This window comes from Heterodontus francisci, chromosome 4, assembly GCF_036365525.1.
Source record: "Heterodontus francisci isolate sHetFra1 chromosome 4, sHetFra1.hap1, whole genome shotgun sequence".
NCBI lineage: Eukaryota > Metazoa > Chordata > Chondrichthyes > Heterodontiformes > Heterodontidae > Heterodontus > Heterodontus francisci.
Genome location: NC_090374.1, coordinates 65,287,319 through 65,308,742, shown reverse-complemented (window position 1 = coordinate 65,308,742; position 21,424 = coordinate 65,287,319). Strand labels below are relative to the sequence as shown.

The 21,424-nt window shown below is 43.6% G+C and overlaps 1 protein-coding gene across 3 annotated transcripts in view; it reads left to right on the top strand.

The window, feature by feature from the left end:
- The window catches only part of ccnh (cyclin H), a 68,887-nt gene extending 48,469 nt beyond the window's left edge, over positions 1-20,418 (top strand). The window contains exons 8-10 of one of the 3 annotated variants that reach the window (XM_068029647.1): positions 5,950-6,061; positions 12,035-12,095; positions 19,952-20,418. In XM_068029647.1, coding sequence (XP_067885748.1) covers positions 5,950-6,061; positions 12,035-12,095; positions 19,952-19,990 — 212 coding nt within the window. In that variant the 3' untranslated portion in view covers positions 19,991-20,418. Of the gene's footprint in view, positions 1-5,949; positions 6,062-11,983; positions 12,096-19,951 lie in introns of those variants that run through there. The other 2 variants (XM_068029649.1, XM_068029648.1) reach the window with 2 other exon arrangements.
- Positions 20,419-21,424: the final 1,006 nt, after the last annotated feature.

Here is a 21,424-nt window from a genome sequence, read left to right as displayed (position 1 = left end):
AAAATAATTACTTGGCATTTTCCTACACTGCATTATATCTGCTCACCTTGCCAACCTTTCCAGATCCTGCAGTTTTTCACAATTCTTGTCACAATTTTCAATATCCACAATTTGGTGAGATCCAGGCATTTGCCTTCCCCATGCCCACATTCCTATCCACATCATTTATCCATATAGTAAATAAGAGCAACCTAGTACAAACTCCTGTGGGAAACAACTCTTGAGAAACATTTCTTTTAACACTACGCTTTGCTAATGAACTCCAACTCTATCCATATAATAAAAGCAAAATACTGCGGATGCTGGAAATCTGAAATAAAAACAAGAAATGCTGGAACCACTCAGCAGGTCTGGCAGCATCTGTGGAAAGAGAAGCAGAGTTAACGTTTCGGGTCAGTTCCAATGAAGGGTCACTGACCCGAAATGTTAACTCTGCTTCTCTTTCCACAGATGCTGCCAGACCTGCTGAGTGGTTCCAACTCTATCCATGTGGCCACAGTCCCTTTAATTCCACGTGCCATTATCTTTGCTGTAAGTATTTTATATGGTACTGTCATGCAGGCCCCCACCTGCCAAGAATAAGGCATATTAATTTTGTCGTTTGAACATTGATTTTAAACTTGCTGGGAAGAAGAGAAGGCCTGGTACAAGGGTTGCCAGACACTTAGCTGAAAAACATTTGCAAACTAACAGACAGTGCTTGTGGAGACAAAAGGACCATTCCCTGACACATTCAACCCACAATGGATTTTGATCACCAGACATTGAAGGTGTAAGGAACAGCATGCCAGAGACTGCTAAGGTTATAGAATCCACAAAAGCCAGGACTGGTTAAACCAGCTGGTCACATGACTAAATGGCCGGTCCAAGGTTTTTTGAACTAGCCACAGAGTTTTTGAACAGAAAAAGTCTGTTTGCTCCTGGAGTGAAAAGACTTCTCCTGTCTGCTCCAATCTCTTTCTCACAAGCCTCTGGACTCACTGAGGACAAATGAACTTCAAGAGAGAAAAGTCTGCTGCATTGAACCAGGTTTAAGAAGAATACTGAGTCCCAACGAAAGGCAAGACCTACCTACAATCAAGGACTTTACAGCGAGTTCAAAGAACAGTAACCAAAACCATCTTCAGATATTGCCTCAAACTTGTCCACTTTATTTCTTCTCTTTTCTGTCTCTATCTGCATGTGTGTATTGCGTTTGCATGCTAGCTTGGGCACGCTGCATATCCGTAGGCATTAACCGAATTAGAGTTTAAGTTTAATAAAGTTCAACCTTTTTTCTTTAAACCTAAGAAAACCTGTTTGGCTAGTTTCTTTGCCTTATAATTGGAAATTAATGGAACAAGGATTCCCTAAGAGGGAGCTAAAAAAAAACGTGTGTTTAAAATTAAACCCTGTTACGGTAAGACCAGGTGAAGGCTGAGAGGGAACCCTAGATCCCTTTCTCACCTGGGGGCTACTGTCCTGGATCTTTCCCACAGACAAACGAGAGAAATTGGAAGTTGGAAGCCAAATTGTTCCCAATCAAAAAGAGCAAGATTTCAGTAAAGGTTTTCTTGTGGTTGTATGTGCTTGAATACTAACATGTCTGCAACTAAAGCTAGTAGCTCCCCAAGCCCGGGTGAAGTAACTTGGGATAAGTTAAAAGCACTGTCTATAGAGGAGCTGAGAAAAATGGCTGAGCAGTGTGGGATTACTGTCCCTGCCAAGGCTAGAAAGTCTGAACTCCTAAGACTAGTGGCTAACCATTTTTCCTTAAATCTGAAGAAGCAGAAACAGGGTTAGAAGCAGATTCTAATGAGGTATTGTTAGCAAAGATACAATTGGAATGGAGGAAACTTGAATTTGAGGAAAAGGAAAAAGAGAGAGAGAGGCAGGAGAGGGAGAAAGAAAGAGCCTTCCAGAAGGAACGTGAAGAAAAAGAAAGACAGGAGAAGGAACAGCTGAGAGAAAGAGAAAGAAAGAGCCATCCAGAAGGAACATGAAGGAAAAGAGAGGGAGGAAGGAGAGAAAGCAAGAGAGGAGAAAGAAAGAGAGAGAAAGAACCTTCCGGAAAGAATGCGAAGAAAGATAGAGATGACTTGAGTTAACTAGGTGGTGACGGAGTAACCCCAGTGAAAGCATGACCAATATGGAGGAGCATAATTCAGGGCTGGGTATAGAATTGTTAAAAACCACCTCAACTAATCCAAAATTCAGTGAGGAAGATGTGGAAACGTTTTTTGTGTCCTTTGAGAAACTAGCAGGGCAGCTAAAATGGCCAGCTGAGACCTGGCCTGTTTTATTACAAAGCAAGCTAACTGGAAAAAGCCCATGAGGTTTATTCCCTGTTGCCAGCTGAAAGTTCATCAAATTATGAACTGACCAAAAATGCTGTCCTCGGGGCATATGAATTAGTACCCGAAGCCTATTGTCAAAAGTTTAGAACCCTCAAGAAGCAAGCTAATCAAATTTATTTGGAATTTGAAAGAAATAAGTAGCTGGCTTTTGACCAGTGGCTGAGGGCTGTTAAAGTTCAGCTCAGCTATGAGAATCTCAGAGAAGTAATTCTGTTAGAGGAATTTAAGCACTCTCTCCCACTCTCCATAAAGAGTTATGTAGAGGAGCAGCGGGTTCAGAGAGCCTGGCAAGTGGCCGTCCTGGCTGATGAGCTTGCTTTAATTTATAAGTTGGTTTCCCAGGGGAGAACCTTTCCTAGTCACCCCCAGAAATCCAAAAAGGACAAAGGGTGGGAAGGTGATAGGAGCCCAAGCAGTCCTGGGAGAGAAAGAAAAGCAGGAGACACAGTGGGTCCTCCTCTAGCCAAAAAGGAAGGTGCTGTGAGCAGGAGTGAGACCTGGAGACCTGTGTGCTTCCAATGTAATAAGGCAGGTCATCTAAAAGCTGACTGCTGGAAACTAAAGGGAAAACTTGTAGGGTTAATCAGGGCATATCTGCCCTGATGGAAAGCACAGCAGAACAAACTGTGGCTTTAACTGCAGTAAGAGTGAGACCCAGGAGGCTTGCTAATACAGGTGCAAGAAAAGGTAATAGGATTTCTCAAGGCTGTCAGGGTTTTGTGTTTGAAGGGAAAGTAACCCCATACCCCTCAAGTGGGGCGAGCAAGCCCATAGTAATTCTCAGGGACACAGGGGCCACTAGATCCCTTTTACTGGGAAAATGCCTGACCTTTACCCCAGAGTGCAGTTAACACCAGAATGGTGGTGAATGGTATTGGACAGCAGTGTATGCCTGTACCTGTACACAGGGTGTACCTGGAATGCGACCGGGTTTCTGGACCGGTGACAGTAGGGATTGTCCCTAATTTGCCTTTGGACGGGGTTGACCTGCCCCTAGGTAATGATCTGGTGCGGGTGAAGGTAGTAGCAACCCGCTCTCCCCCCGACCCCCACAACCGCAGGAGGTCAGAGAGACAGGGCAGTGGCAGGAGACGGACCCCTGCAGTTTCCCTGAATGTGTAATGAATCAGGCCATGATCAAACCAGCTCCCCCAGAGGAGACTGAATTGGCACAGCAGGCAGATGAGCATGGGGTCTGTCTTTCTTTGGAAAGTTAGAAGACCCAGGGAAGGAGTTAAATAAATCCTTCCTAGCTGAGGCTAAGCGAGCTGACCCAGTAATCAGAGAGTTAGCACAGGCTGTCCAATCTGAAATTGAAGCAGAGAGAGTCCCTGATTGCTACTATTTAAAGAATGAGGTATTGATGAGGAAATGGAATTCTCATCACAGACCTGAGAGCAAGGGGTGGACAGTTAGTGGTGCCACAGAGGTACCGGAGAGAAATATTAAGAAGGGCCCACGAGACTACACTGGTTGTACATGCCGGTATACGAAAGACCAAAGCCTGCATAAGACCTGCAGTTTAACTGGCCAAAACTCCACAAAGATGTGGTGGAGTACTGCAGGAGCTGCCGTATGTGCCAGGTTGAGTGGAAACCCCAACCTACAGTGAAACCGATGCCCCTAAGTCCTGTACCGGTGTTAGGAGTATCCTCCAGCAGAGGGCTGGTGAACTGTAAACCCCCGCTGAGAACAAAAGGGGAGAGGCAGGCACAAGGCTGACAAAAGGTTAGAAAGGGAAGGGGAAAAAGTGATCAAGAGGGCAGGTTAAAGAAAGTCCGGGAGGAATCCTGGATAAACACTCCTACAGTCTGATCAGCCAACCCTGAAAAATTTGAGAAGTTAGACCCCACATCCTCCTATGTAAATGCAGATGCCAGAAGCACCCCAGCAGATTTGCTAACAGCATTTACAGGAACCTGCAGAGACCAAAGAAAGACCCCTAGAGGGCAGAGAAACTGTGAGGGTCACGCCTCACCGAGTCAAAGTGTCATAGGGAAGTGCAGTAGAGTCTGCACAGATATCTGCAGGCAGGAGTGTCCCAGAGGACAAAGGGGAGATTAGCAAAGAATCCTCCCCCATGGTCTAAAAAAAGAGAACGACCCATCCCTTGAAGTCAAAAGCCTTTACATGACTCAGCAAAGCACTGAAAGAGAGTTCAGGATAAACCTGCCCACTGCTGACTCTCCTGGGGAAAAAAAAATTCCAACTCTGGGCTAATTAACCCTAACCATCTCAAAGACACCCTAGGCAGTCATGGAAATGGACAAACTGAAGAAAAACCTACCCAAAGAACCACATGTTTATTGGGATGCCAAAAAGGGCAGTTTAAAGCAACACTGCTACCACGAAAAGACAAGCTGTAATAAGTCTTAGGATTTATCAATGAATGTGAATGGCACAGAGAGAGAAGAGACGCATGCTTTTTCCTGTATCTTATATTTTCTCTCTGACCCTTTTTAATGAAATGCGCATTTCTCAAATTGCCCTTCATTCCTCTGGGTGTGGAAGTATGGAAGCTACCACCTGCCAAGATTGAGGCCTATTAATTTTGTTAATGAACATTGATTTTAAACTTGCTGGGAAGCAGAGAAGGCCTGTTACAAGGGCTGCCAGACATTTAGTTGAAAAACATTTGCATACTAACACACAGTGCTTGTGGAGACAAAAGGACCATTCCCTGACACATTCAACCCACAATGGATTTTGATCACCATATATTGAATGTGTAAGGAAGAGCATTCCAGAGACTGCTAAGGTTATATAATCCACAAAAGCCAGGACTGGCTAAACCAGCTGGTTACATGACTAACTGGCCGTTTCAAGGTTTTTTGAACTAGCCACAGAGTTTTTGAACAGAGAAAGTCTGTTTGCTCCTGGAGTGAAAAGACCTCTCCTGTCTGCTCCCATCTCTCTCACAAGCCTCTGGACCCACTGAAGACACATCAACATCAAGAAAGAAAAGTCTGCTACATTGAACAAGGTTTAAGAAGAATACTGGGCCCCAACAAAAAGCAAGACCTACCTACAATCAAGGACTTTACAGCGAGTTCAAAGAACAGTAACCAAAACCATCTTCAGATATTGCCTCAAACATTTCCACTTTGTTTTTTCTGCTCTTTTCTGTCTCTATCTGCATGTGTGTATCGCATTTGCATGCTAGCGTGGGCACGCTGCATATCCGTAAGTGTTTACCAAATTACAGTTTAAGTTTAATAAAGTTCAACCTTTTTTCTTTAAACCTAAGAAAACCTGTTTGGCTCGTTTCTTTGCCTTATAATTGGAAGTTAGTGAACAAGGATTCCCTAAGGGGGAACTAAAAAAAAAAGTGTGCTTAAAATTAAACCCTGTCACGATAAGACCAGGTGAAGGCTGAGAGTGAACCCTAGATCCCTTTCTCACCTGGTCGTAACAGTACCTTATCAAATACTTCTAATAAATCCATGTAAAGCACATGCACTACATTTTCTTTATATATGCTGTTATTTTTATCTGGTAATTAAATTACATTTTTAAACTTTAGTCCTGTAGTTTACTTTGTTTTTTAGTGTTTTCTTCAGGAACCTGAAGACTTTTAATCTCAGTATATGGTATGATGATTAAAATTGAGCAGGTATAAAGACCCTGGTGAAGAAGTATGACCCTCCCAAACCTGAGGAAGTTAATCTTCTGAAACAGAAACTTGAACGTTTACACAGCTTGGACCTTGGCATCAGTACAAGTTTGTAAGTGTTGACAATTGACAAAAAAACTGATCAAATTCAAACCATTGTGGTTTCAATTGCTTCATAAAGCCAGCTAGAGTTTAGTTATATTAAGTCAGATGGAATCAGAGATTGGCAGGCAAAACAGTAACGGAACAATGGGCTGCCTTTAAAGAGATGGTAATTCGGATACAGTTGAGGTACATTCCCACGAAGGGGTAAGGTAGGATAAACGAAACTCGACCTCCCCAGATGATGAAAGAAATAGAGTAAAATGAAGCAGAAAATGGTTGCGTATGACAGGTGTCAGGTTGATAATACAAGTGAGAACCAAGCTGAATATAGAAAGTTTAGAAGGGAAGAGAAAAAAAAAAATAAGAGCAACAAAGAGAGTATGAGAAAAGACAGGCACCCAACCTACAATGGAATCCAAAAGTATTCTATAGGCATATAAATAGTAAATGGGTGGTAAAAGGAGGAGTAGGGACCAAAAAGAGGATTTACTCATGAAAGCAGAGGGCATGGCCGAGGTACGAAATGAATATTTTGCATCTGTCTTTACCAAGGAAGAAGATACTGCCAAAGTTGTAGTGAAAGAGAAAGTAGTTGAGACATTGGATGGGCTAAAATTTGATAGAGGAGGTATTAGAAAGGCTGGCTGTACTTAAAAGTTGATAAGTCACCAGGATCGGATTGGATGTATCTGCGGATACTGAGGGAAGTAAGGGTGGAAATGCAGAAGCACTGTCTGTAATCTTCCAGTCCTCCTTAGATGCAGGGGTGGTGCCAGAGGACTGGAGAATTGCAAATGTTATACCTTTGTTCAAAAATGGGTGTAAGGATAAGCCCAGCAACTACAGGCCAGTCAGTTTAACCTGGATGGTGGGAAAACCTTTAGAGACGATAATCCAGGCAAAAGTTGTCATTTGGACAAATGTGGATTAATTAAGGACTTGTTAAAGGCAAATCACGTTTAACCAATGTTTTTTGATGTAACAAAGATGAGGGTAATGCAGTTGATGTAATGTACATGGCGTTTGATACAGTGCCACACAACAGGCTTGACAGTAAAGTTGGAGCCCATGGAATAATAGAGATAGAGGCAGCATGGATACGAAGTTGGCTCAGTTACCAGAAACAGAGTGTAGTGGTGAACAGTTGTTTTTCGGACCGGGGTCAGTATTAGGACCACTGCTTTTCTTGATGTATGTTAATGACGTGGGGGCAGAATTTTGTTCTGCATTTGGAGGCAGGGGTGGCTACCAAAATGGCAGCGGGTCCCATTGCCGACACTGCCAGGCCCCCTGCCGTTTTGTCTGGGACGGGGAGGGCCGAGGACGGCCATCCCACCCCAGGCCAATTGTGGCCATTTAATGGCTACTTAAGGTCCTCTTTCCGCCTCTACCTCAATTTTATGGAAGGTGGAGGGGCAAGCTGTAGCGGGGAGATGCTGCCGGGTAAAGCCTGATGGCTTCCTAGCGGGTTTGGGGGTGTCCCTCCTTTGGGGGCAATCCAGGGTCCCCCTGGTGGCGATGCCCACCCCCCTGGGAAGCCACCCTCCCCCACCCTGCCGTTTGGGCCTGCCTGACTGCCCCTGGTGACCCCAATCCCACTCACTTTTTCCAGGGTCTCTGGACATCTTCATACTGCAAGGTCTCCTGCAGTATGGGCAGTTGCCATTGTTCCCAGTGACGCTGCTGATAATGCCGATTGGCCGGCAGCTCTGGAGCTGGGAGCTCATCCCCTAAAGGGATGGTGTTCCCAACAGAGGGCAGTTAATTAGCTTTCCACAGTTAAATGGCTTTGGGACTGTGATGGAGGGCCGAGGCAGGGTCTCCCCTTGCCTTCCGGCCCACCGCTGGGACCCCTGTCGCCAGAATAAAATGCAGCTCACAGTCTTGGGTGTGCAGGGTACAATTTCAAAATATGCAGATGACACAAAACTTGGAAGTATTGTGAACTGTGACGATAGTGATAGACCTCAAGAAGACATAGGCAGGCAGGTGGAATGGGCGGACATGTGGCAGATGAAATTTGATGCAGAGAAGTGTGAAGTGATGCATTTTGGTAGGCAAAATGAGGAGAGGCAATAAAAATTAAAGGATACAATTCTAAAGAAGGTGCAAGAGCAGAGGGGCTTGGATGTATATGTGCACAGATCATTGAAGGTGGTTCATAAGGCATATGGGATTCTGGGCTTTATAATTAGAGGCATGGAGTACAAAAACAAGGAACTTATGGTGAACCTTTATAAAACACTGATTCGACCTCAGCTAGAGTATTGTGCCCAGTTCTGGGCACCACACTTTAGGGAGGATGTCAAAGCATTGGAGAGGGTGCAGAAAAGATTTATGAGAATGGTTCCATGGATGAGAGACTTAAATTATCATAGAATCATAGAAAGTTTAAAGCACAGAAAGAGGCCACTTGGCCCATTGTGTCTGTGCTGGCCGAAAAACGATCTACCTATTCAAACCCACCTTCCAGCATTTGGTCCGTAGCCTTGATTGATAGATTGATTGGTGAAGTTGGGGCTGTTCTCCTTCATTAAGAGAAGGTTAAGAGGAGATTTGATAAAAGTGTTCAAAATCATGAGTCTGGACAAAGATGGAAATTGTTCCCATTGACAAAACAGTCGAGAACCAGAGGACACTGATTTAAGGTGAAATGGTAAAAGAACCAGAGGTGCGTGAGGAAGACTTTTTTAGGCAGTGAGTCATTAGAATTTGGAAAATGCTGCTTGAGAGTGAGGTGGAGGCAGAACTCCGTTTTGGTTTTCAAAAGGGAATGGGATAATTATCTGGTGAAAAGATTTGAAGGGCTATGAGGAAAAGGCATGGTTGTGAGACTAGCTGAGTTGCTCTTGAACCTGCATGGACGCGATGGGCTGAATGGCCTCTTTCTGTGCTTTTACCATTTCTATGTTTCTATTAAGTCCCAAAGAGCAACAGAACAAAATATTTCTCTGTTGTACGATTCAAACTGGCTGTTAAATAAATATTGAGCGAAGCTATGAAGGTGGAATATGGGCTGAAGTAACAAAGGGAACATTGGTGCCTTAGCAGTTAATGCATTAAACCAAGGTGAGAACTTGTTTTAACAGTACTGATCAAATGTGTGTGGCTGCTCAGCCTAATTATTGTGGCTGTTGCAGTGATGCCATCAGATTAATAACACTTTTCAGAATTCTGATTGGTTAGAAATTGGTTCCACAACAATTTTTAAAAATCCTAGAGCTGATTTAAGGTTGCATAGGTCAGAGCTGGATTCAGAATGGAAAAATTGACAGAAAAATCCAACCAAGAAACTAAAGTTTATTCTTTCATGGGATATGGACATAGCTGGCGAAGCCAGTATTTGTTGCCCATCCCTAATTTCCCTTGAATTGAATGGCTTGCTAAGCCATTTCAGAGGGCTGTTAAGAGTCAACCATGTTGCTGTGGGTCTGCAGTCACATGCAAGCCAGACCAGGTAAAGACAGTGGATTTCCTTCCCTAAAGGACATTAGTGAACCTGATGGGTTTTTATGACAAACGATGATAGTTTCATGGTGCCATTACTAAGATGAGCTTTCAATTCCAGATTTTTATTAATTATTTGAGTTTAAATTCTACCAGCTGCCATGGTGGGATTTGAACCCATGCCTCCAAGGCATTAGCCTAGGTCTCTGGATTACTAGTTCAGTGACATTACCACTATGCCACAGCAAGCACTCTTTGTTACCAGTGAAGTGCAGTTAGTAGTCAACAAATCTGAGATATAAGGTTCCCACAGACCTGTTCATTCACGAAGACTTGAAACACTCATCGTGAAAGTGCTTAAAATTGTGCCAGCTGTTCTGGGAAACAGCAGTTAATTTGCATGCAGTTGGTATCCCACTATCCAAATGGATGGAATTGTGGTGTGCATGCAGCATAAAATATCCATAGCAAAGGACCCTGGCTTTGATCTCCATTTGAAGACAATGGACAGCATGCAACTGAATCCACATGGTTTGGACAGTGCAGCTACCTACCCCGCAAGTAGATGATGAGGGGCGACCTGAGGTGTGATTGTGGCCATGAGTCCCAGACCATAACACATCGATCAACCCGCCCACTAACATTTGTTGTGGGAGGCATCTCATTTTCCACTTTGATCTCAGGAGGACATCAAATGGATAGCCAACCTAGACATCTTTTATAAGCTTTTCCTGTCATATGAAGTAGTAGTACTATATGTGGCATTGAGATCAGCCACAAAAGACATAGATGGATTCACACACAAATTTCCAGTCCACAGACAGCTAGTTAAATAATAGTAGACAGTAAACACTTCCATCTGTACTTACTGAAAGTTGAACATAATTGTGCTTAAGTGCCCCAGGGGTCCAATCTACCCCTGCCCTCCAAAAACTCTTTTAAAATATAGCTTTGCATTAGGCTGGTATTATACTGTACCTGGTCTGAACTCGAAACTGTATTAGATGGCCTCCTGACCTTAGAATGTTCAGCCATCAAATCAGGACCTGATTCTTAAGTTATATTGCTACATCTCATGTTGGTGAACCACCTAACTTCAAACTCCATATCTTCTCCATCACAAGGACCATTTACCTCCAGATCCATGGCATCATCCACCTCCACCCCTACTTCAGACCATCTGCTGCTGAAATCCTTATATGTGTCTTTGTTACTTCCTAACCTGCATCTGCCTATTTAAGTACCTGGAAAATTCTTTAACCATTAAGGGTGCTATGTAAATTGTGGTAGATAACATTTAATAGAGGGAAAGGTGCTTATCGCATTGACTGGAGGATAAACTTCATTTTGCCCTATGCCATCAAGCAGATTTAAGGTTAAGGTGCTCCATGCTAAATAACTTGTCTGTATTCTGTTCTAGATCCCCACTGGTAGGATCAACACAGAATACACATCCTTTTCAAGGAAAAGGTTGAAAGAGAAAATGATTTAGGTGTTATGCACAGATCACTGAAGGTCCATGAGTAATGCAGAGAAGCTGTAGATAAAGCTAACAAGGTTTTCGGTTCTATTAATGGAACCATGGGTGTTCTATTGATAGAACCATTCAGTAAAAATCGAAGGGTAGCCAGACTGCACCAAGAATACTGTGTCCAGTCTTGAATCCCCCAAATTATTATCGTGGCCTTAGAAAGGGTGAAGAGTCTGTCACTCTAGTATTGGCCTTTATAGCCATTCCAGGCGCTGCTCCACAAACCACCTCCAGGTGCTTACCCATTGTCTCCCGAGACAAGGAGGCCAAAGAAGAAGAAAGGGTGCAGATGATTTCTAGCTTAAAGAACCTCAGCTACTTAGATGGGGCTGAGGACCTTGATCTATTTTACTTGAGCAATGTAGGCTTAGAGGGGACCTGATAGAGGCCTATAAAATAATTAAAGGGCTGGAAAGCATGTCTTTTAGATTATTCTAGTTTAACAGCTTAGGGAGGCAAGAGTTCAAACTATGTACGAGTAAGAATGGACTGGATGTTCGGTGGTTCATAACCCAGGGAATAGTGAGACTCTGCAATATTTTGCCAGCAGCAGAGATCACATCATATAGAAAGTAAGTAGATGAACAGATAACGAATGCATCGTCCATGTTGTCTAGATTGATAGAAAATTTCAAGCGATCAAAATCAGTTTTTATTGGCCCTGGGTTTTTCTGGTTTTATTTTTTCAATCTCCCAGACCACATGGCTGTGGGAGGGTGAGTGCAAAATATTTAGTAGTGATGCTCCAGCTAGCATGAGGTGTGGGGCAAACTTGAATAACTGGGTCTTTTCATGACTATCAATTTCATATGTTGGTTATCTGACTCTGAAATTACAGCTATGAAGAATGTTAAAATAATTATTGCATTGCTTCATACGGACAGTTACAATGTTACATTTTAACTGCAACTGGAGGAGAGTATTTCTTTGTTCTCTACTTATACATTACAGTATACTAAGTCAGTGAATATCAGTTATCCAACTCTGCTATGTTGAAAACAGAAAGAAGAGGAAAGGTTATGAGGAAGATGGAACAATTTCAAAAAAAGCAAAAGTGGAAGAGGTTAGTAAGATCCTTTCGTAACATTGGTTTGCACAACATTATGTTAACATATGACATTGAGATGCTAAAGAATTTGCAAGAGTATGTGCAATGTTAACAGCTTGCTTCCTCATTTCCATACATGGATAGTTTTATTTAGGTCAGATAGCATCACCTGTGGGTCACGTCAGGCTAGGCTAGGCAAGTCATTGGGATCGCCAAAACCATTGGTCATACTGCATTGCTTGTTGACTGGATTAAAAGGTGGGTAGAAGACACTAATAGCTGGAGGGGAGGGCAGATTGAGAAATGCCCTTCAGCTTCAGCCATGGTCTCCACAGCTAAGAAAAAATTACTTGCACTAAGATTGTGCTTTGAAGAATGTTGACTATGCTGAGGAGACGCTTCTGAGCTGGAGTAGTATAGATCTACTCAATCACTCATTAGCAGTGGTGCATCACTTCAAGTGCTCTAGACTGAAGCACTCATTGAACACTGGCCAAAGGAAATAGTTGATCATCTCATAGTGAAGCTCAATAATATCTATTACTGGTACTAATTGGGCAAATGTGGTCAGTGGGATACAAACAGTGTGAAGGGCACAGAGGGGACAAAATTCTTGAACTGCATTCAAGAGAACATTTTTAGCCAGTACGTAACAAGCTCAACAAGAGGGGGCACAATTATAGATTTAGTCTTCAGTAATGAAGCTGGGCAAGTGGAGGAAGTAACAGTGGGTGACCATTTTGGAGATAGGGACCATAATACAGTAGGTTTTAGCATAATAATGGAAAAGGACAAAGATAAAAGAGGAGTAAGAGTTTGAAATTGGGGGAAGGCAAATTTTAAGAAGCTGAGAGGTGACATGGCGAAAGTGGACTGGACACTACTTGAAGGAAAATCAGTGGCAAACCAGTGGGAGGCATTCAAAAATGAGATTCTACAAGCACAGTGTAGGCATGTCCGCACAAAGATAAAGGATGGTACTACCAAATCTAGAGTCCCCTGGTTATCTAGAAGCTTACAGTGTAAGTTAAAGCAGAAACAGAAAGCTTATGACGATCACAAAAATCTTCATACTTTAGAAAGCCTAGAGGAGTATAGAAAGTGCAGGGGTGAAGTAAAAAAGGAAATTAGAAAAGCAAAGAGAGGACATGATAAATTATTGGCAGGTAACATCAAGGAAAACCCAAAGATGTTTTATCAGTACATTAAGAGCAAGAGGAAAACTAAGGAAAGGGTAGGGTCTTTCAGAGATGTACAAGGGAACTTATGTGTGGATGCAGAACATGTGGGCAGGGTTCCTAATGAGTTTTTTTGTCTCTGTCTTCACAAAGGAGAGGGTTGATGTAGACATTGTAGTTAAAGAGGATGAGTTAAAGGAAGCCAGGGAGAAAATAGCGGATGCACTGTGGATCTTCTTCAAAGCCTCAATAGATACAGGAGAGGTAACAGATGGTTGGAGGTCTGCAAACGTTGTACCATTGTTTAAAAAGGGTGCAAAGGATAGACCAAATAATTATAGACCGGTCAGTCTGACCTCGGTGGTGTTGTTATAATTGTTAGAATCTATTCTGAGGGACAAGATGAACTGCCACTTAGAAAGGCATGGATTAATCAGGGATAGTCAGCATGGATTTGTGAAGGGAAGTTCATGTCTTACTAACAATTGAGATTTTTGAGGAAATATCAAGAAGGATTGATGAGGGAAGTGCAGTGGATGTAGTCTATATGGATTTTAGTAAGGCATTTGACAAGGGCCCACATGGCAAACTGGTCAGTAAAATGAAAGCCCATGGCTTACAGGGGAATGTGGCAGGTTGGATCCAGAATTGGCTCAGGGCCAGGAAACAAAGGGTAGTAGTCGATGGATGTTTTTGTGAATGGAAATCTGTTTCCAGTGGCGTTCCACAGGGCTCAGTGTTGGCCCCTTGCTGTTTGTGGTATATATTAATGATTTGGACTTAAATGTGGGAAGCATGATTGGGAAATTTGCTGATGACACAAAAATTGGCCGTGTAATTGATAGTGAAGAGGATAGCTGTAGACTGTAGAAAGATTTCAATCGTTTGGTTGAGTGGGCGGAAAAGCGGCAAATGGAAATCAATCTGGATAAGTGTGAGATAATGCATTTGGAAGGGCAACTAAAGCAAGGGAATACACAATAAACGGGAGGATGTTGAGAAGGTAGAAGAAGTGAGAGACCTTGGAGTGCATAACCACAGGTCCCTGAAGGTGGCAGGACAGGTAGATGGAGTGGTGAAGAATGCATATGGAATACTTTCCTTTATTGGCTGAGGTATAGAATACAAAAGCAGGGATGGAATGCAGTTACTGTATAAAATGCTGGTTAGGCCACAGCTGGAGTTTTGCCTACCGTTCTGGTCACTACATTACAGAAAGGACATAATTGCTCTGGAGAGAATACAGAGGTGATTTACAAGAATGTTGCCAGGGCTTAAAAGTTGTAGCTATGAGGAAAGATTGGATAGGCTAGGGTTGTTTTCCTTAGAACAGAGGAGGCTGAGGGGTAAATTAATTGAGATGTACAAAATTGAGGAACCTGGATAGGAAGGACCTGTTCCCCCTAGCAGGGAGGTCAATTACCGGGGGGCACAGCTTTAAGGTGATTGGCAGAAGGATTAGAGGGGACATGAGGAAAAACTTCTTCACCCAGAGGGTGGTGGGTGTCTGGAATTCACAGCTAGGAATGGTGGTGGCGACAGAATCTCTCAATTCTTTTAAAAGGTACCTGGACATGCACCTGAAGTGCTGTAACCGGCAAGGCTGTGGACCAGATGCTGGAAAGTGATATGAGATTGGGTGGCTAGTTTTTTCGGCCGGCACGGGCTGAATGGCCTCTTTTGCCGTAATTTGTCTTTAGTTCGATGGTGTTATTGGGAGGTTAGACCATTGGCATGCTGAGCCAAGTAGTAGTATGGGAGTAGAGGATAAGTGAGCGTATGCTGTTAGGACTTTGAAAAACCAACCATTCATGCTAGAAATGCCCTGATGCTGTTCAGTGCCCATGTAAAACAAGTACTGTTTTGGATCTGGTGGGATATCAACATTCAAAGAACAAAGAAAATTACAGCACAGGAACAGGCCCTTTGGCCCTCCAAGCCTGCGCCGATCCAGATCCTCTATCTAAACATGTCGCCTATTTTCTAAGGGTCTGTATATCTTTGCTTCCTGCCCATTCATGTATCTGTCTAGATACATCTTAAAAGACGCTATCGTGCCCGCGTCTACCACCTCCGCTGGCAACGCATTCCAGGCACCCACCACCCTCTGCGTAAAGAACTTTCCACTCATATCCCCCCTAAACTTTTCCCCTCTCACTTTGAACTCGTGACCCCTAGTAATTGAATCCCCCACTCTGGGGGAAAAAGCTTCTTGCTATCCACCCTGTCTATACCTCTCATGATTTTGTACACCTCAATCAGGTTCCCCCTCAACCTCCGTCTTTCTAATGAAAATAATCCTAATCTACTCAACCTCTCTTCATAGCTAGCGCCCTCCATACCAGGCAACATCCTGGTGAACCTCCTCTGCGCCCTCTCCAAAGCATCTACATCCTTAGTTTTGAATATTCTACTCTCTTATCACCCTGTGCCAATTTACTAAATCCAGTCAGTCTCCTTGCCAGGCTAGAAAAACATGAGATAAAAACAAGAAATGCTGGAAATACTCAGTAGGTCTGGCAGTATCTGTGGAGAGAGAAGCAGAGTTAACATTTCAGGTCAGTGACCTTTCATCAGAACTGACAAATATTAGAAATATAATAGGTTTTAAGCAAATAAAGCGGGGGTAGGGCAAGAGATAACAAAAGGAAAGGTGTTGATAGGACAGGGTCACAGAGAATAACTGACCAGTAGGTCATGGAGTAAAGGCAAAGGGTATGTTAATGGTGTGCTGAAAGACAAAGCATTAGTGCAGAGAGGGTGTTAATTGACAGAAAAATGGACAGCCCTGGCCCAAAGCACAAACATGGAAAAAAACGTGGGCGGGCACATGGTAAAAAAAAATGATCAAACAAGTTAAAATGAAATAAACAAATAAAAAAAAATAACTAAAAATAAAAAGGGGGGCCCGTCATACTCTGAAATGATTGAATTCAGTGTTTAGTCAGGCAGGCTGTAGCGTGCCTAATCAGTAAATGAGATGCTGTTCCTCGAACTTGTGTTGATATTAACTGGAACACTGCAGCAAGCCCAGGACAGATATGTAGGCATGAGAGCCGTGGGGGTGGGGTGTGGTCGTAGGGAGGAGAGCGTTGAAATGGCAAGCATCCAGAAGCTGGGGGTCATTCTTTAGGACTGAGCTGAAGTGTTCCGCAAAGCGGTCATCCAATCTGCGTTTGGCCTCCCCAATGTAGAGGAGACCACGTTGTGAGCAGCGAATACAGTATACTAACTTGAAAGAAGTACAAGTAAATCGCTGCTTCATCTGAAAGGAGTGTTTGGCGCCTTGGATAGTGAAGAGAGAGGAGGTAAAAGGGCAGGTATTACACCTGCGATTGCATTGGAAGGTGCTGTGGGAAGGGAATTAAGTGTTTGAGGTAATGGAGGAGTGGACCAGGGTGTCACGGAGGGAACGATCCCTTCGGAATGCTGGCAGGGGAGGGGAGGGGAAGATGTGTTTGGTAGTGGCATCGCACCGGATGTGGCTGAGGATGATCCTTTGGATGCTGAGGCTGGTGGGGTGAAAAGTAAGAACAAGGGGAACCCTGTTGTGGTTCTGGGAGGGAGGGGAAGGGGTGAGGGTAGAGGCGCGGGAAATGGGCCTGTCACGGTTGAGGGCCCTGTCAACCAGAGTGGGGGGGAATCCTCGGTTCAGGAAAAAGGAAGACATATCAGAAGTGCTGTCGTGGAAGGTTGCATCAGAGCAGATGCGGCGGAAACAGAGCAACTGGGAGAATGGAATGGAGTCCTTACAGGAAACAGGGCGTGAGGAAGTATAGTCGAGGCAGCTGTGGGAGTCGGTGGGCTTATTATATTAGTAGACAGCCTATCCCCACAGATGGAGACAGAGAAGTCGAGGAAGGGAAGGGAAATGTCGGAGATGGACCATGTAAAGGTGAGAGAAGGGTGGAAAATGGAAGCAAAGTTGATAAAAGTTTTCCAGTTCAGGGTGGGTGTAGAAAACGGCACCGATATAGTCATCAATGTACCAGAAAAAGAGTTGAGGGAGGAGGCCTGAGTAGGACTGGAACAAGGAATGTTCGACATATCCCACAAAAAGACAGGCATAACTAGCACCTATGCGGGCAACGTCTTTTACTTGAAGGAAGTAAGTGGAATTGAAGGAGAAGTTGTTCAATGTGAGAAGTTCAGCCAGGCAGAGGAGGGTGGTGGTGGATGGGAACTGGTTGGGCCTCTGTTCAAGGAAGAAGTGGACAGCCCTCAAACTTCTACCACCTTCCTAAAATCCACAAACAGCACTGTCCTGGCAGACTTATTGTTTCAGCCTATTCCTGCCCCAGTGAACTTTTCTTCCTATCTTGACTCTAGCTTTACTCCACTGGTCCAGTCTTTTCCCACCTACAAACGTGACTCTTCTCACGCCCTATGTCATTTTGACAATTTCCAGTTTCCTGGTCCCAACAGCCTCCTCTTCACTATGGACGGACAATCTCTCTACACCTCCATTCCCCACCAGGACGGTTTGCGGGCTCTCCGCTTCTTCCTTAAACAGAGGCCCAACCAGTCCACATCCACCACCCTCCTCCACCTGGCTGAACTTGTTCTCACATTGAACAACTTCTCCTTCAACTCCACTCACTTCCTTTAAGTAAAACGTGCTGCTATGGGTACCCACGTGGGTCCTGGTTATGCCTGTCTCTTTGTGGGATATGTCGAACATTCCTTGTTCCAGTCCTACTCAGGCCACGCCCGCCCCCCCCACCTTTTTCCGGTACATTGATGACTGTATCAGTGCCATTTCCTGCTCCCGCCCCGACTGGAAAACTTTATCAACTTTGCTTCCAATTTCCATCCATCTCTCACCTTTACATGGTCCATCTCCGACACTTCCCTTCCTCGACTTCCCTGTCTCCATCTCTGGGGATAGGCTGTCTATTAATATTCATCATAAGCCCACCGACTCCCACAGCTGCCTCGACTATACTTCCTCACACCCTGTTTCCTGTAAGGACTCCATTCCATTCTCCCAGTTTCTCTGTCTCCGCCGCATCTGCTCTGATGATGCAACCTTCCACGACAGCACTTCTGATATGTCTTCCTTTTTCCTAAACCGAGGATTCCCCCCCACTGTGGTTGACAGGGCCCTCAACCATGTCTGACCCATTTCCCGCACCTCTACCCTCACCCCTTCCTCTCCCTCCCAGAACCGCAACAGGGTTTCCCTTGTCCTCACTTTCCACCCCACCAGCCTCCACATCCAAAGGATCATCCTCCGCCATTTACACATCTAACATGATGCCACTGCCAAACACATCTTCCCATCCCCTCCCCTGTCAGCATTCTAAAGGGATTATTCCCTCCGTGACACCCTGGTGCACTCCTCCATTACCCCCAACACCTCGTCCTCTTCCCATGCAAGCGCAGGAGGTTTAATACCTGCCCTTTTACCTCCTCTCTCTTCACTGTTCAAGGCCCCAAACACTCCTTTCAAGTGAAGCAGCGATTTACTTGTATTTCTTTCAATTTAGTATGCTGTATTTACTGCTCATAATATGGTCTCCTCTACAATGGGGAGACCAAACGCAGGATGTGACCGCTTTGCGGAACACCTCCGCTCAGTCCGAAAGCATGACCCTGAGCCACCCCACCTGCTCTCCTGCCCACATATCTGCCTTGGGCTTGCTGCAGTGTTCCAGTGAACATCAACGCAAGCTCGAGGAACAGCATCTCATTTACCGATTAGGCACGCTACAGCCTGCCTAACTAAACATTGAGTTCAATAATTTCAGAGCATGATGGGACCCCCTTTTTATTTTTAGTTATTTTTTATTTGTTTATTTCATTTTAGTTTCATTTTTTTTACCATGTGCCTGCCCACTTTTTTTCATATTTGTGCTTTGGGGCAGGGCTGCTCATTTTCTGTCAATTAACACCCTCTCTGCACTAACGCTTTGTCTTTCAGCACACCATTAACATACCTTTTGCCTTTGCTCCGTGACCTTCTGGTCAGTTATTCTCTGTGACCCTGTCCTATCAATGCCTTCCCTTTTGTTATCTCTCGCCCCACCCCTGCTTTATTTGCTTAAAACCTATTATATTTCTAATATTTGTCAGTTCTGATGAAAGGTCACTGACCTGAAACGTTAACTCTGCTTCTCTCTCCACAGATGCTGCCAGACCTACTGAGTATTTCCAGAATTTCTTGTTTATATTTCAGATTTCCAGGATATGCAGTATTTTGCTTTGAGAAAAACATGAAACCTTTTAGCTCGTGAGAAATTATTTTTACTGAACTATTAAGTTGTCCCAAACACTGCCACTACCAATGTTGGTGAAATCCTTATCCATGCTTTTTTTAAACTCAATTCTCTATGGGAGGCCAGCAAGGAATACATTAAACTCCCAACTAGTTCGAAACTCACCTATCTGCATACTGTTGCACCTGCCCATCATTGACTTTCTGTCCCTCTCCTAATTTGAATTTAAAGTCCTCATCTGCAGATCCCCTTGTGGCTGCCCCAGTGTCTGAGCAACTGCCTTAAGCCTTGGATCCTGCACTTTCCTGTTCTGTTTATGCATCTTGTTCCCTAATCCCTCTGCCTTTCCACTTCTCCATCCATCTTTTGACTAAACGTTTGGTCACTGCTTCTAATGCTAATCATCTGTTCCTTTAATTTTTTATCTACATTAATAGTTTGTTTATATTGTAAATATTTTTTCTCTTATTTGTAGGAGGAATGGAGTGATGATGATCTAGTTGATGCAATGTAAATTGCTGCTTGACTTTTATATTGAAACTATTCATGGAGGAGGAGCTGCTGTGGTTCTGATTCGGTATTTATTCAGAGGCATTATATTCAGAGATGAATTTAAGTTAAACGGGTTGTGGCTTTGGATAGAGGAGCCAGAAGCCTAATGATTTTAAAAAGCCAACTAAAGTTGTAGACTACATAAACAGACAGTACTTCTGATGCAAAAGATTTTTTTCTGCAAATGACATTTAATTGTTTATTTTTACCTAAACCAAGCTAGAGAAGGTTCTGAAAGTATTGCACAGAACTTCTAAAGCAATTTTAAATGATTAGCAAATCAAACAGCTCAGCAATACATTGTCAGTATATAATTTGTTTTGGAAGCATGTTTTAAATGTGCTATTTTCACTAGCTGTATTTGAAATAAAATTTGTATTGTCTCCATGACTTAAGCTTGGAACATTTTTCAGAATGTCCTTTCTCTTTGTGTTTCAAGGCAAGGGGTAAGAATAAAAGGTATGCAAAACATTTATTCAATGTATTAACTTTGCTACAAATTACTAGTCTCACAACTAGGGATGGACAATAAATATGTACTTACCAGCATCACCCATATGCTGAGAAATTAGAAAAATACAATGACTCCTAGCATCCATGCCTCAAATTGAGAATTCTCAGCCATTCATGGCCTTATCCCACCCTAGCTCTCTATCCTATTTTACTCCACAGTCTCTGAACTCTCCAATCTGACTCTGGCCTTACGACTCCCCCGTTTGTTACCCCACCATCTTCAGCTATGCCTCCTAGATTTTAATCTCCAATTTCCCGTTAAACGTCCCACCACCTTCCTTAAAATCCACCTCTTTCATCAAGTTTTGTTCACTCCTCCTTTGATCAAGTACGCTATAATAGGCTTGTCAGCAAAGTTAGAGCCTGTGAAATAAAAGGGATCGTAGTAGCATGGATATGAAATGAAAAGAAATGGTAGTTGTGAACTGTTGTTTTTCGGACTAGAGGAAGGTATATAGGGGGTTCACCAGGGGTCAGTGTTGGGACTCCTGCTTTTCGTCATATATATTAATGACCTAGACTTGGGTATACAGGGCACAGTTGCAAAATTTGCAGATAATACGAACTGCCTGCAACAGGACACGAACCAGCAGACAAGTGGCAGATGGAATTTAATATGGACAAGTGTGAGGTGATGCATTTTGGCAGAAGAGATAATACATACTTAATGGTACAGTTCTAAAGCGTATGCAGAACAGAGGAACCTAGGAGTGCATGTGCATCGATCTTTGAAAGTGACAAAACATAGTGAGAGTGGTTAGCAAAGCATATATGGGATCTTGGGGTTCATAAATAGCAGCAGAGTACAAAAACAGGGAAGTTATGCTGAATTTTTATAAAGCTCTGGTTAGGCCCCGACTAGAGTGTTATGTCTGGTTCTGGT